The sequence below is a fragment of the Oculina patagonica genome, chromosome 7 (genome assembly GCF_052425735.1).
Source record: "Oculina patagonica isolate OP01 chromosome 7, crgOcupat, whole genome shotgun sequence".
In the NCBI taxonomy this organism is placed as follows: Eukaryota; Metazoa; Cnidaria; class Anthozoa; order Scleractinia; family Oculinidae; genus Oculina; species Oculina patagonica.
In genome coordinates this window covers 10,954,545-10,968,731 of record NC_135764.1, presented here as the reverse complement: position 1 = coordinate 10,968,731, position 14,187 = coordinate 10,954,545, and the positions used below count along the sequence as shown (strand labels likewise).

The window sequence follows — 14,187 nt, the reverse complement described above, 5'->3', positions numbered from 1 at the left end:
GTAGATTTTGAGAAAAACGCCCTTGAAACTACTACTGCCAGTCCCCTCATAAGCACTCGGCCGTTCATTTAAGCTGTTTATTAGCATTTTAATTTTCCAAATATCACATTAGATGGTTTTAGGATGTAACAAACAGTGATTAGAGGAAGACATAACTTTTCTGGAGATTGTACAAGAGAGTTGAAGGTTGGACTGATTTGCCCTCTCAAAACTGTATTAAGCCACTTTAATCTGCAGTGGCGCTTAATCGTGTAAAAAGAGAAATTGACTCATGACAGTTGCACAATATTAGAAAGATGCTTATACCAGTCTCACCAGATGTTGCTGATGGCAGATTAAGATCTCTTTTCTTTACAACAAGTGAACCACCAGGACTGAGTCCAAGGTCAACCAATGTCAACGTCATTTCAGCGACAGTGAACAACCTGTGGGGAAATGGCTGTGTAGCCATTAATGATATTGATGGTTGTTTAATAATAATATTATCAATAATAATTTGTAAATTGTAATTGTATCATTTTAAACATTAACTTAACAATATCCTTGTTTCTCAAATTTGTCCTGTGGACAGATTCCTGCTCTTTCTATTTTTTTTTCTCAGCAGATCGCTAGACCTGTCACAGAATAATGACTGGCAGAACTCCACTTTGCCCCCAGGGGTGGATTTAGAGAGGGCCGAGTACCCCCCGCCTCCCATTTTTTTTTCTGAAGTTATAACTTTAGATCACAAATCCTCCCAGAATGCTGTAAGCAGCATCTCCATGAATTTCAATTTGTCATTGGGAGAGGGGTGCTTGCACTCTCACTTTGTCCCTAGGGGTGGATTTAGAGAGGGCTTACCCCTCCCCCCACCAATTTTTTTTTTGAAGCCTTAACTTTTGATCACAAATCTTCCCTGAAAATTTTGATTTGCCATTGGGTGAGGGGGAGGGGAGGAGTGCTTGCACTCTCACAGCAAATTCCTCAGTCTCTTCTTTCTGAATTTTCTGTATCCGCCTCTGCTTATCCCTACAGATGTCCTAGACCTCCCAGATCCCCACAAACACATACAAGAAAAAAAAAGAATGTCCCTTGCCTAGGCTACATTTTTGAGACCTGTTCTAACACTGAGTCATACATTTTAAGAATCCTTGCATCACTATTACCACTATACACTACCTGCAAAAGGTCAAAGTTGCCTGAGTTCAGATGGTATTGGCTACAGATGAAAGTAACAACATCTTGCAGTTTGGCGTCAGGGGGGAACGCCTGTCTCTGTACATGCCCAGTTGGACCTCTAATCTGCGTAAGTAGAAGAGGACACAGTGATGATGACGATGACAATCATAACCCTCTTATGGTGTTTGACATATATGAATGAGGGGGAGGATGAACACCAGCTTGTACTGTGAAAGCTGTTTATTATTTTGGTCTCAGACATTTGCTAATTTAGCTTTGGATGGTTAATATAACTACAGTGAATTGATATTGCAGGTTCAAAAGAAAAATTTAACTCCTTTGTTGGCACATGTATGGAAACTACAAGTGGGAGGTTTACAGTTAATAATAATTAAAAAAATACCTTATTGTCACTAAATTTCGCGAGTACTTAGTTTTGCGAAAAATCAAGAGCCATATTTCGCGAGTACTTAATTTCGCGATTGTGAGAGGAAGGTACAATTGGAGTGTATTAAATTTCACGATACCTATTCTTCAATATGAAGCTTTGACCTTGAAACTGTAACAACATAATTGATAGGAAAGTCATTGTAAAAACAGCAAACAGAACAATATACGCATAACAAAACATAAGGTATTCAACAGTCTAAATCCCTAATAGGTTCATCTACGACTGCAAGAGCGTGATTTTGAGGAACTTGGCGGCAGAGAACAGTTCGAACAGCGCGACTGATAGAGTGGGAGATAACTTGTGGACAAAATTAAACAAAAAACTCCTAAACATGAAGCTCAGACATGTTAGAATAACTATGGTAAAACACATCAAGTTTCATTATCATTTTATATTAGTACGATATTAAATTTCGCGATTTTAAACTTCGCGTGTCCCATATTTCGCGAGTATTAAATTTCGCAATTTTTTCAAAATCGCGGAAAAAAATCGCGAAATTTAGTACTCGTGAAATTAAGTGAGAATAAGGTAGTTGGGATTCAATGGTTAACCCCTCCTTCCCCCACAAATAAGCTCTTGACCCCACCCTCATCATCATAGACACAAAAATTCTTTCAAATATAAGTCTTCCCGAATATAAGCCCGGAAACTATTAAAAAGAGCTCCCTGGATTTTGACAAGTTGGGGGAAGGGTCCACTTACAGTAATAGAGACCCACTTTGGAGGATGCCTTCTAAGGAACTTGCCCACTTTAGGGTAGCATATTCTGTATAAATATACCTGAAGCAAGCACTGTTTATTGTGCTGCAAGCTTTCATTGTGTTCTCCGCTGCTGCTTGCTGTTTGAGTCGTGGCAGGATGTGCAGGTGGTTTTGTTGCTTTCCTATTGCCCCTGTGTATCTTGTCCTCTGCTATTTGTTGAAGAATTTCCTGTCGTGCCTACAAGCAGTGAGAAACCATTTAATAAAACAAAATAATGACGTGCCCAGATGCATTTTTAGAGCTTGGCACCAGTTCTAAGTATTTTGTTCCAGTTCATGTTAGATTGGTGTGATGTTTTCAGAGGAAACCATCTGTAATGTTCTGATTGTAAAGTCCCCCAAAAAGTTAGCATGGCTCTGAGAGTAGCATTAAAATTTCACAGCTGTTATCATACCCCTAAAGGCAGCAGCCCTCTAGGAAGAAATAATGCTTCAAAAGTGGCAGCCCCACTACAAAGTCAGTTGTTATGTTTCTTAATTGAAATCAAATGTCACAAGCTGTTCAGAAATGATCTGACACTTGCTTTAGAGGACTGAGGGTGTATTACTATGTTTTGACTTGACATAAATTATTTTAAAGAAAGAGTTATCCATTTCAGGTCTCTATATTGAGAACATTATTATTATATAGATGGAGCAGAAGGGCTGCGAATAATTTTTTTCACTTATGTCCTACCAAGACACTATCTTGGTTAGACAAAACAAAATTCTGGTCGAAGAGATTTTTATTCATTGTTACCATAAAATGATTTACAATCAAAAAATTGTTCGGACATCATGCCCGACCAAACTTGGGATTTAGTCGTACATGAGCAAATTTTGGTCGACCAATGTCCGATGACCGACTGTTATTTGCAGCTCTGGATCAGCTAAAACATGGTACATATTTTTATTTATTTACCCGAAAGAAGTGACTCCCCAAAACTTGCACACCTCACAAAATAATTCAAAAAAAATGGCTGCTTAATTGGAAAGTTACAAGGCTTGCTACTTTGACAACTTTATAGCAAGCCAACCCTCCAAGTTAAGACCATTTTAGTCGCCATGGCGACTAAAATTTTGGAGCCAAAGTCGCCAGCCTGGCGACTAAAATTGAGAAGGATTGAAATTGAGCAGGTGTCACTGGCCAAATGGCCACTAAGGAAAAAAATTCAACTTGGAGGGTTGCAAGCATATTCTTACTCTCTTCTCCATTAGTTTCCTCCTTTTGGCTTCCATCCTTGCATTTTCTCTTTCCTTCTCCATAAACTGTTCCTTGGCTTTCTGATGTTCCTCACTTACAGTATAACGACTTGACAACTGAGCTGAGGACTGTACATTGTCACTTGATGTGCTGGCTTCCTCACTTGGAACTTGGGACTGTGATGAAGCCTTGTTAATAGACAACAATTTCAATGACATAACGTAGTAAGAGAGCGTAGAGAGCATGTCATCAAAAGTTGCATAGGTGGCAAGAGCAGGGGGGCAGGGGGGCACAGCCCCCCACATTTTGGTGCCAAAAATATTGCAAGTGCAGCATAAAATTGGTTTGTCAAGATATTCTGTCTTGTTAGTGAGTTCAAACATCTTTGTTCAAAACTTCCTTGGAAGTCTTCTGGAAACTTTGTTTCTCTTTGAAAAAATTCGAAAAAAGGATAGGAAACATTTGGATGGCCTTCGAACAACAATCAGAGAATCTTCAGTCTAGAAAATGCTCAGAAAACAAAAAGTTGCCCAAAATATAAAAACCTGCCAAGTATTTTTGGGTCAGTCTTACCACCCCCCCCCCCCCCCCCCCCCACCCCACACATTTCAAAACACTCCGCTGCCTCTGAGTTGTCTGGCTTTTTGCTCCAGAGCATGTATCCAGGTCTTGAAAGGAGAGTGTTGTCAAGTCATCTGGGACATGTAGATTTTAATACCGGCAATAAACTTTTCATGCTCACTTGCCTGATGGGCAAGAACCCAGCTGGCAAGTCATCTGCTGACAAGGTAAGGTGAAGTCTGTGTTCAAGCCTAGTGGTATGTCAGGCTGGAGTTTATCCCTGTTTCTGTAGCTTGTAGCAAATGGGAGTATTTCTACCCCCCATAGATGGGATGCTAAACCATCACAGGGTTGCCCCAAGCATTAAATACGCAGGTACATGTATGCATTTAAATACACCTGGGTGATGGGAGTAAAGTGTCTTACCCAAGAACACAACACAGTGACCCCGCCAGGGCTTGAACCCAGACTGCTCAATCCGGAGTCCGGTGGACTTATCCACTAGGGCAGCGCACCTCCAGACTCTGTGACAAGCACCTCTCAAAGTTTGCTTGTACCCTAGCAGCTGAATGCTCACCTTAGTTCGTTTTTTTCAGCAGATGACTTGCATGGATCTTGCCTACTGGGCAAGTGAGCATAAAAAGTTATTTGCCTGGTAGGAAAAGCTGCTTGCCCCAGACAACTGGACGCAGGGTACAAAGAAGTGCATGTCATATAGCCTGGGGCTAGCGGATTTTGTGGTTGGGCTGGTGGATTTTATTCTTCACTTACCCAACAGGCAAGTGAAACTTTTCAGAGAAACTTTTTGAGGAAATAAATCATGATTACAAGGATTGTTTTGGCTAGTGAAAATGACTTTTGGGTTAGTACATCCTGGCTACAGCTTTCCCAAAGGGCAAGCTTGAAAACTGAATTTTGTTGCACCCTGTGGATGGCACTTTTTTGAGCCCTGATAACCTGAAAACATACCTCTGACACTGTTGGCTCAGGACTTGGCTTAGAAGCATCATGGCTTGGATTAGATCTTTTTGCTATCAACCTAGATAGAAAGGAGGTTAAAGCAGTTAAAATAAATCATTTACTAATTGACAAATAGATGTATAAACAGCAATAAAATTTTATAATTTATTGACTTCTATTAAACATAGTGATAGAGCTACCCATTAGTATAGCCATGGAGATTTGCTGAATGTATGCTCTGTCTATCAATAATAATATCCTGGTTAGAGGCCCCTGGCCTTATACAACTTTGTGGGTTCTTGGCAGGCTTATAACTAGAGGAGCTTATTTCCTGGAAGGGGGAGCTTATAATCAGTATATCAAAGTCTGTTTGGAGATCTATAAGCTTACAAGAAATGACTTTTAGTATCTGATAACAGATAATTATAAAATAAGAAACACTATCTGATAAAATGTTTTGATTGCAATCTACTTGCAAAGTCATCTACTCTTTATTCTGCTGTGTGATTCCAAAACTTATTACCAGTAATAAAATTATTCCTGTACCACTGGTGTCATCTGGTAATGTTCTCGAGAGTGTCGGGAGTGGAATTCTAAAGACATGGGGGTGGGGTGGGGGGGGGGGGGAGTTGGTCCAGATCTAGCTTTTAAGAGAAGAAAGGTGATGACATTTTCACTTGAAAATGCTACCTGTTTACTTCTCTCATTCACCAAACTAACACTACTCAAGTCCATAAAGTTGCTGAATTTCTTGTTAGAATTGTTAACAGCATGTTTTTAAAGGGGTTGGCTATATAAATAAGTATTAAATAGGAATTCTGAAAAGGGAGAGGTGCCCAGTCAGTGCATGGGGAAGGAGGGTAGAGCATTAATTATTTTTGGAATTCCAAATACTGTATTTTCTCGATTAAATGCCGGATCCCGAAAAACGCCGGCCTCGTATAAATGCTGGGTCAAAATTGCTAGTCTTTAAATAAACACCGGGGACATTTTCGAGGTCCCAGCGTTTATTTGAGGTCAAGCTAACAAGCAAATATATTCTGTTTGTCACAAATGTTGATTGCAACATATATCTGTAATAGTGCACCTTTGGGAAATAATCACCTTTGGATACCCAGGGACACTTTTTCAGGGCAGAACGAAGAGAAAAATCCTGCCTTGACAAACTGCCCCTTGGTCTCGAAGATCAGTAACAATAAATCAATCTGAAAAATTGGCAGAAAATTGCAGTCCGTTAATAAACGCCGGGTTCACGAAGCCAAGTTTGAAATAAACGCCAGGGGCGTTTATTTGAGAAAATACAGTACATTGGGAATAGAGCACTTTGGAATTCTGAGGGCAAGCTGGTAACAAAATATTGCTGCCACCCGTAGTTGACTATAAGTATTTTTTGGAATTATCCACTTGAAGTAAGTTGAAAGAAAAAGAGCTTACAAGCAGGGGGCTTTTAACCAGAATAGATCTGATAGTAGACAGAACAGCCTATAACCAACTGGGGCTTATATAAGTGGAATGGGCAGGGCTTGAACAATCGATGAAACCGATGACAATTGATGACAATTAATTGATTGATATCGATAATCAATGAACAATCGGTGCTCAGGTTTTTTGTGATTATCGATTTCATCGATTATCAATTGTTATCAACTATCAATGCCAATCAATCAGTTAATCATCTCAAACATTCGTGCGTACTGCTAGTGTGTATACGTACATGCTGGCACTTGGGTTACAGAGATTTTTTTAACACCAATCGATGAGTGGCGACCACTTTTGTGTGATTATCGATTGGTCATTGATTGGCCAATGCCAATCAATGCCAATTAACTAACAAGACATCGATTGTCATCGATTGATTTTCCGATCATCGGTTTCATCCATTGTTCAAGCCCTGAATGGGTCAGGGGAGCAGGAGAGTCTTACAACAAGGATTTATGTATAGCATATCACAAATCCTGTGTGTGTATCATATAATAGTCTAATGAATTCATTATCAATAATCAATAGAGAAGTTTAATAAAATTTCCATGTCAGATTTTAATTTAATAGTCCATTTTACAGTTGCCTGCCAAGTGACCTGGTCTTTGAATGGTAGTGAGGCTGGAGGTGACCTTGCATTGATACAAACCTCTCTGCTTTATTATGTAAATGCAAACTAGTTAGCATCAGAACAACGTGATTAACACAACAAAAAAAGAGAGGTCTGTATCAAAACAAGGTCACCTTCAGCCTCACTTCCATTCAGAGGCCAGGTCACTGAGCAGACAACTGTAAAATGGCCTATTATTTGTTTTGGTGGGTAGCCTGTACACGTATTCGTAGCATGAATGAACGCCAGGGGTGTAAACCTGGCATTTAAGAAAGACTATTATGTAGTGCGTGTCATACCATTCCACTGCAGATTCCAGTGTGCTATTTCCTGCCTCCACAGCCAACTGACAGTCTTCAAATTCAAAACCCATAGAGGCCAGGCCGAGCAACAGTTCATCAACATTCTGAGATCAACCAAAGATTATAACTGATTAACTATTTATTTTACACAACAAAATATTTATTTTTCAGAGCGTTAAAATTATTAGGGGAAAAACAAAATGAGGTATTGGGTGTAAACCTCAAATTCTGCTAGGTTAAAAGACCAAAACGAAACAAAACGAAACTCACCGTTCCGTCCGCCATCTTTATTATTTTTCGCTTCAACGAGACTACTTGTCAGCGGTTTTTCACGTAAGGAGAAAAATAAAAAGATCAAGCTTTGCTCAAAAATAAAATATTTTTAAAAACTTTATGAGAAAAAAAATTTAATAGCCAAAAGCAGTATTTTAAGACATTTTGTGTATTCAGAAGTTTAAAATTGGATTTTAAGATGCCCAATGGGAAAGAAATTGTTGTTTGGCGCGTTGATCAAACTAACAACTCTCCATAACCATGAAAGTGAGAGATGTGGAAACTCGTGCTACGCATGAGTAAAGTACCGGTGGAAAAAATGGCGACTGGAGACGTGAAAGAAAGCAAGGACATTCCACCGGGAACTAAAGTGGTTTGTACGACATGTTTCGACGAGAAAATTGAAGGAGAAGTTGTGGCCTTCGATTACGGAGCCAAAGTTGTAATAATAAGTATCCTTTTCGGCGTTGATGAGTTGTTTTTGTGAAGGGAAGTGACGCAGGTTGTTTAGTCTCGTGGCGAGAAAATTTCGCCCCAAAACGCATTTTTCGCCATCAGAATTTAAAATGTAAGGTTGATCGGTGAAGTTTGTTTTAAAGTTGTTGGTACTATTGTTAAAGCTTACGCAAAAGGTGTGCTTTTACCTCAAATGTTAAATCTGGATTATTGACTTATTTTGTTGGCTGAAACAAATCTTTTCAAAAGTTGTTTTTCAAGGAAGAAAGTGATGAGGAAACTGCGATTCGATCAAGTTTAGATCGACATCCGATCCAAATGTTTCATATTTTGTAAAATTTGCGCGATCAGAGTTAATTTTCGCAATTATCATTTACTGTAATTATATATCTGGACAAGACACCTCTAGGTGTTTTCAATTCAGCAAGAAGACCTTTTACCCAATAATAATATGATTCATCAAAAAAAAAATATTGTTAGGTTTCTAACCTTCTTGAAAGTCCTTGAATCTGAAATATTTTGTTTTTCCAGTTGTTGATTTCTTACAACATAAAAATATTCCTTTTATTTTCTTGATTTTTTTGTTGAAAAGGAAGGCACAGACTGTGTCATTATGGCAGATAGTATTTTATTCTGACCTTAACCTATTTAAGAATCTTCCAAAAATGGCAAGAAAAATATGACAGATATAAAGATGCTGAACATGGCTCAGATGAAGAAACTTGAAGTGGTAGAGGTCTCCACCAAACCGCCACCATCTCTCCCCACCCTGGACCTTGACAAAATTGACAAAAAGATCATCTCTGCCCTTGATCAAAAGCGTCGAGCTGTGGAGAAAATCGGCATTAATGTTACACCAGGAGCACAGAAGCTGTTTGATACCATAAACAAAACGTATGTGAGTTGTAGTTTACGAATGAACTGTGAGCTTGAGGGTTCTAATGGCTGATGGTTATCAAAGGGCAAAGTCCAAAGTTAACATTACTGTGCCTTTCAAGAATATTGGGAACTTTGCTAAAGTCAATGGTTATGTTTTTTGTTGCCGTCAATCATCTAAAATTTATTATGGACATTTCAAGAAACAAAAGTTCACTTCAACCAATTTAAAAGGTTGTGTCTGTCAGTTGTGATTGGTACAAATGTAGATTTTGATCCATTTTGTTTGTTTCTGTTTTCAAGGTTCATTGCATAATTATTGTGATTGCTGGGTAACCTTTACCAGTTTGTTTCTACAGTTGTGTGCTTACTCAAAGGCCTTTCTCATTTGTCACGAAAAAATGTCGAAATGTACTACTTGCAATTTGAACTACTGATAGGTATTGGCTGATTTTGGAGTTGGGGGGAGAAGGGCTGTGCCCCCTTTTTCTGGGAAATTCAAAATCTGTTGAAGATCTTAAGTGTTTTCTCGCATGTGCTCCCAGAATACAGATAATAGCATCTCAGAGAACCTTTTTTTAATTTTCTGGAAGGGCATGCCCTGGGTTTTTGTGGTACCAGGTTGCAATCTTACCACAAATGCTACGGCCCCTCTTTTTCTGAATTTCTGGATCCGCCCCAAAGCTGGGGTAAAACTAACTGGTCCTGGATCGTCCTACAGAATTTCCTTTGCACATTCCAGTGCCAGATGAATTTTTTTCAGCTCATGCATGATCCGTTCATTTGACTATAGATTTAACGATGTCAAGTGGAATGGAAAAAGTATAGTTGTCATGGGTGATGTCACCATCGACCCCCCATACAATGAGAAGTCTTGTCATGGAAGCGAAACATTTTGCGAACACATCATCAAGATTGTAAGTATTCAGTATAATTGTATAAAAAAGGTCTCAAAATTTACAATAATAAGAAAAGGACCAAAAAGGAATTGCGCGAACGGGAAAATTATGTTACCCATGTGAGGCGCAACCCTAAAAACTAGTAAGAATGGTGATAAAAATCTCAAGTTTAAAAAAAAAATACAAAAAATCTAATTAATTACTTATAGTTAAAAATTATAGTTAAAAAATCTAATTAGTTACTTATAGCTATAGTTAGAAAACAAGATGCAGATAATATTAGTCACAAAAATTAAGAGCGGTGGCAAGGGCAGTTACGGAAGATGAACCAATATCATAGGTGGTGTCCAGTAAAGTAAAATAAGTGGTGCGCAGAAAATATTTGAATAAACTTAGGTTAGAAAATTTGTCATGAGGGGCGAGGTTACAGATACTGTTCCAAGGTTTTACAATTCTGTTGAAAAAAGAAGCTTGAAAAGTTGCGGTTTTACAGTAAGCAGGTTAAGGTACGAGGGTGGGGTTCTTAGAGCGGGACCGACCATGCGTGATAAAAGTAACATATCGATCAATATTTAGGTCAGTGTATCCAGAAATACAGTTATAGAGAAATAAAAGATCTCTCAGTTCCCTGTCATATGTTGATGGTAGCAGTCATTGTTTGTAGGACATCTCGCCGATTCTAGTTCTTAGTATCCAGCGAGTGGCGCGCCTCTGGACTCTTTCTAGGATCGTTCTCAAATTGACATTAGCAGGAGACCAAACTTCTGTGGCATATGTAAGCTGTGACTTCACGAGAGATAGATAAAGTGTCCGCCTTACTTTGATGTCGGTCATAAGTGGGCAAGTTCTCTTTAAGAGTCCCAGCATTCTATTAGCCTTGAGTACAATACGCATTACGTGTGAGTCCCACGTTAGATTTCTAGTAATGGTTACACCAAGGTCTTTTTCTTCCTGAACACGTGATATTCATGATTTACTGGTGTTTTCTTTCGTGTGATTGTTAGCACTTTGCATTTGGAGGCATTGAACTTCACGTTTGATTCATGGCTCCAGGTGTTTAAACTTGTAAGATCCTGCTGGAGATCCACGGCTGCAATATTTTTTTTTTTAATTGAAAGGACATATGTCCTACTAAGGCACCATCTTGGTCTGACAAAACAAAATTTTGGTCGGACACCACCAAAAACAAAAGGTTGAATTTTATTCATTGTTGCCGTAAAATGATTTATGATCAAGAAATTATCCGGACATCATGTCCGACCACACGGGAATTCGTCGGACATGAGCAAATTTTGGTCAGCCAATGTCTGATGACCGACTGTTATTTGCAGCCCTGATGGTCTGCCTCTTTTTTTAAAATCAGTTCTTTTACAATCAGTCTTAAAACTGAGGATTAAAAGAGGATTATCATTAGTTTGTCTAGAGTGAGGGTAATCCTTAATTGGTCCTTGTTGTTGATTGATCAACCTGTGTTTCAACCACTGCAGCCAAAGTTTTCTTCAGTGATCCTTGACTTTGAAGACAACTTCTGCTCAGGTTGTAAAACCATCTGTCACCAACACCAGCCCTTTTCATAGACAAACACATAAACATTGTCTGCCTGTCAATAGTGTAATGAAGGTTGGTAATTGGTATCAAATTTGCCAGTACCCATTTATACACCTGGCGGAGAGTGGCACTACGAGAGTAGCATCTTGTCCAAAACACTGATGACTGTACTTATTCTAATTATTATTAGTAATATATTTACTATATTATTTATTATTAATACTCCATTCTTTTTCAATGTAGGTCAATAAACATAACGAGGAACAGAGCACCGGACCTGGATAATATGAAAAAACCACAGAACTGACAAAATTAACACTGTTCCAAAAAAATCACGGGATGGAGAGATTTGTCCATCTACCACAGTGTCAGTACTTGTCGTTCCTGGGGGTGCCATGTTCCTGGGTAGCTGGCTGGCAGGTTCCAAGTGAAGAGGGCATGGGACATGTTCAGGGATAAAGTACCACAAGGGTCCGTCCCTTGCTGAGCCTATGTCACCATGCACGCCAGTGCTTATAATTTCTTAATTTATATTGTTATCGTCATCATCATCATCGTCATTGTCATCATCGTTAGCAGAGGCCTCAATGCTAGCAGCCATGATCTGTTCTGAAATCACTCGAGGCTTTCTTACATTCATATGTCACTCGCAATTAGATACAAAACTACATTGATTTTGTGAACATTAATTTTTTCAGTCAGATGTAAGCTTCACAGAAAGATAACTTTTCTCGGAATTTGTTTCCAAGCAGGTTTCATCACTGACTGATGAAAATCTTTGTATTCTTTCAACGCATCACTGCTAGTCTGCAAATACAGCTGCTTTTCATTGCTCTCAGCTGTTCCAAACATTGATCTGACAACTAAGACGCTCTCTCATGCGAAATGCCAAACCAGCCAAGAGTAATGAGGAGCATTTTATTTATGGCTACATGTACATCACCACTTGTGTATCAGTACAAATGTAGTTCCATTTTTGGGTTTTTAGGACAAAGTGAGTTTGTGTAATATTTTGGTATGTTGTTGTGTTGTTCCAGAAAATACCCTTACCTCTTCCAGTCTCTCCGGAGATTTCAGTTTAATAGCTCCATACATGTGCTTTGCTTGGGGTGAGAATGGATATTTTCTGGAGCTGCACATTGTTTAAATTACTGCAATGATCCCAGGCAAACAACACCATCAGACAGTCTCCTTCGCAGCCATGTTTTTTTCTGGGATGTCTTGCAACGCTCCCCCCCAAAAAAGGCTGCCCACATCCAAAACACTTTCCTTTCCCAATATTAGCCAATCATATTCAAATTTGCCCTTTGATACTCGTCCATTCAGAGAACGTTTTTTATCTCTACATCATTGGGCCCTCTCTTGGAAAATATCACAATAGCTGTTATTGCAGTTGAGCCAGCGATAATATATTCTTTTGTTAAAAAGGTATGTGAACGAGGTGAAAGGGTCAATACATTAGTGAACACAATGCAGAATGACCCTTTAGCCTCGTTTATATGTCAAACCGCTGAGAACTCCAATAACAGCTATTGAAGATGGCGGTGCTTGAAGAAGTGTTTCTTTGGCGGGAGCATGCATGACATCCCGAAAAAAACGGCTGCGAAGGAGATTATATTAGACATTGCTATCTAGCAGGTTAAGGAAGGGTTTTCTTAGCTTTATGCCATAGCTAGATTTGAATGTTACAGCTGCTATCTTACAAAGAGATGGCAGAGATTTAGAAAGACCAATTTTATTTTTCTTTAGAAATTCTTTGAGTGTAAATAAATGATGGAATTTTTAAACTTTTTTGACGGAGGTTTGTTTATATTTATTGCTGGATTTGTCATGACTCATCTTTGCACTCATTGGGAAGCTGATAAAGAAAATCGCATACCACAAAATTCTTGGATCATTGAAATTTTTGTCCCCACATGGCATGTGAACAGGTCGTCTAGTTGGGTGTGATTGAACAGGAAGGTTGGTAAATGACGTGATGGGAAGGGTTACGGAGAATTGTTGTCTGCCATCTCACCAATTCTCTCGGCTCACTTCACTGGTGAAGTTGCATTTTGCCCCATCCCCTGCCGAGAGGCCTGTTAATTTGGCCAGTAAAATGCAGAATTTTTTTTACTTACGAATGCATAACTAATAATAATAATAATAATAATAAAAAGGTTCTTATTGCGCATTTAAAATTCTCAATGCGCTTACAATTGCATAGGATTAAAAGGATAAAAACGATAAAAGCAAGAACGATGTTAGATACAGAAATTCAGTACTAAGATAAAAAGAGTAAAAAAGAAACTAAAACATGCAATTATTAACATCTATGACTAGGTTAAAAACTATTACAAAAAATAAATGTTTTAAGGTTCTTTTTAAAAATCGCTATAGTCTCAGACTGCTTGATATAAAAAGGTAGCTCGTTCCAAAGTTTCGTGGCGTAAAAAGAAAAGGATCTTTGACCGTATGAACATGTTTTCACGTCAGGAACTTGTAAGAGTAATTGGCCAGATGATCGAAGAGAACAAGCTGGTTTATAGGCGTTAAAAAGAGAAGTTAAGTAGGTTGGTGAATGACCATTAAGGGCTTTGTAGGTTAAAAGTAGGATCTTAAAAACGATGCGTGAATTGACAGGAAGCCAGTGCAGGTCCCTTTAAATAAAATCTTGTACAGAAAGCAACA

The 14,187-nt window shown here is 38.7% G+C and overlaps 2 protein-coding genes across 2 annotated transcripts in view; one reads left to right on the top strand and one right to left on the bottom strand.

Moving 5' to 3' along the window:
- LOC144660692 (uncharacterized) overlaps positions 1-7,764 on the bottom strand; it is a 31,172-nt gene extending 23,408 nt beyond the window's left edge. Inside the window, exons 1-7 of the mRNA XM_078521396.1 lie at positions 7,736-7,764; positions 7,463-7,569; positions 5,084-5,153; positions 3,553-3,741; positions 2,390-2,548; positions 1,159-1,281; positions 316-439 (exon numbers count right to left, since the gene is read on the bottom strand). Of these exons, the coding sequence (XP_078377522.1) occupies positions 316-439; positions 1,159-1,281; positions 2,390-2,548; positions 3,553-3,741; positions 5,084-5,153; positions 7,463-7,569; positions 7,736-7,750 (787 nt within the window). The 5' untranslated portion in view covers positions 7,751-7,764. The remainder of the gene's footprint in view (positions 1-315; positions 440-1,158; positions 1,282-2,389; positions 2,549-3,552; positions 3,742-5,083; positions 5,154-7,462; positions 7,570-7,735) is intronic.
- A 277-nt stretch (positions 7,765-8,041) lies between these two features.
- On the top strand, positions 8,042-13,308 carry LOC144660739 (protein LSM12 homolog A-like). The gene is made up of 4 exons (XM_078521475.1): positions 8,042-8,190; positions 8,848-9,088; positions 9,864-9,987; positions 11,761-13,308. Exons 1-4 carry the CDS (start codon positions 8,058-8,060, stop codon positions 11,800-11,802), a joined length of 540 nt encoding a protein of 179 aa, XP_078377601.1. The 5' UTR covers positions 8,042-8,057; the 3' UTR covers positions 11,803-13,308.
- The last annotated feature ends 879 nt before the right edge of the window (positions 13,309-14,187 follow it).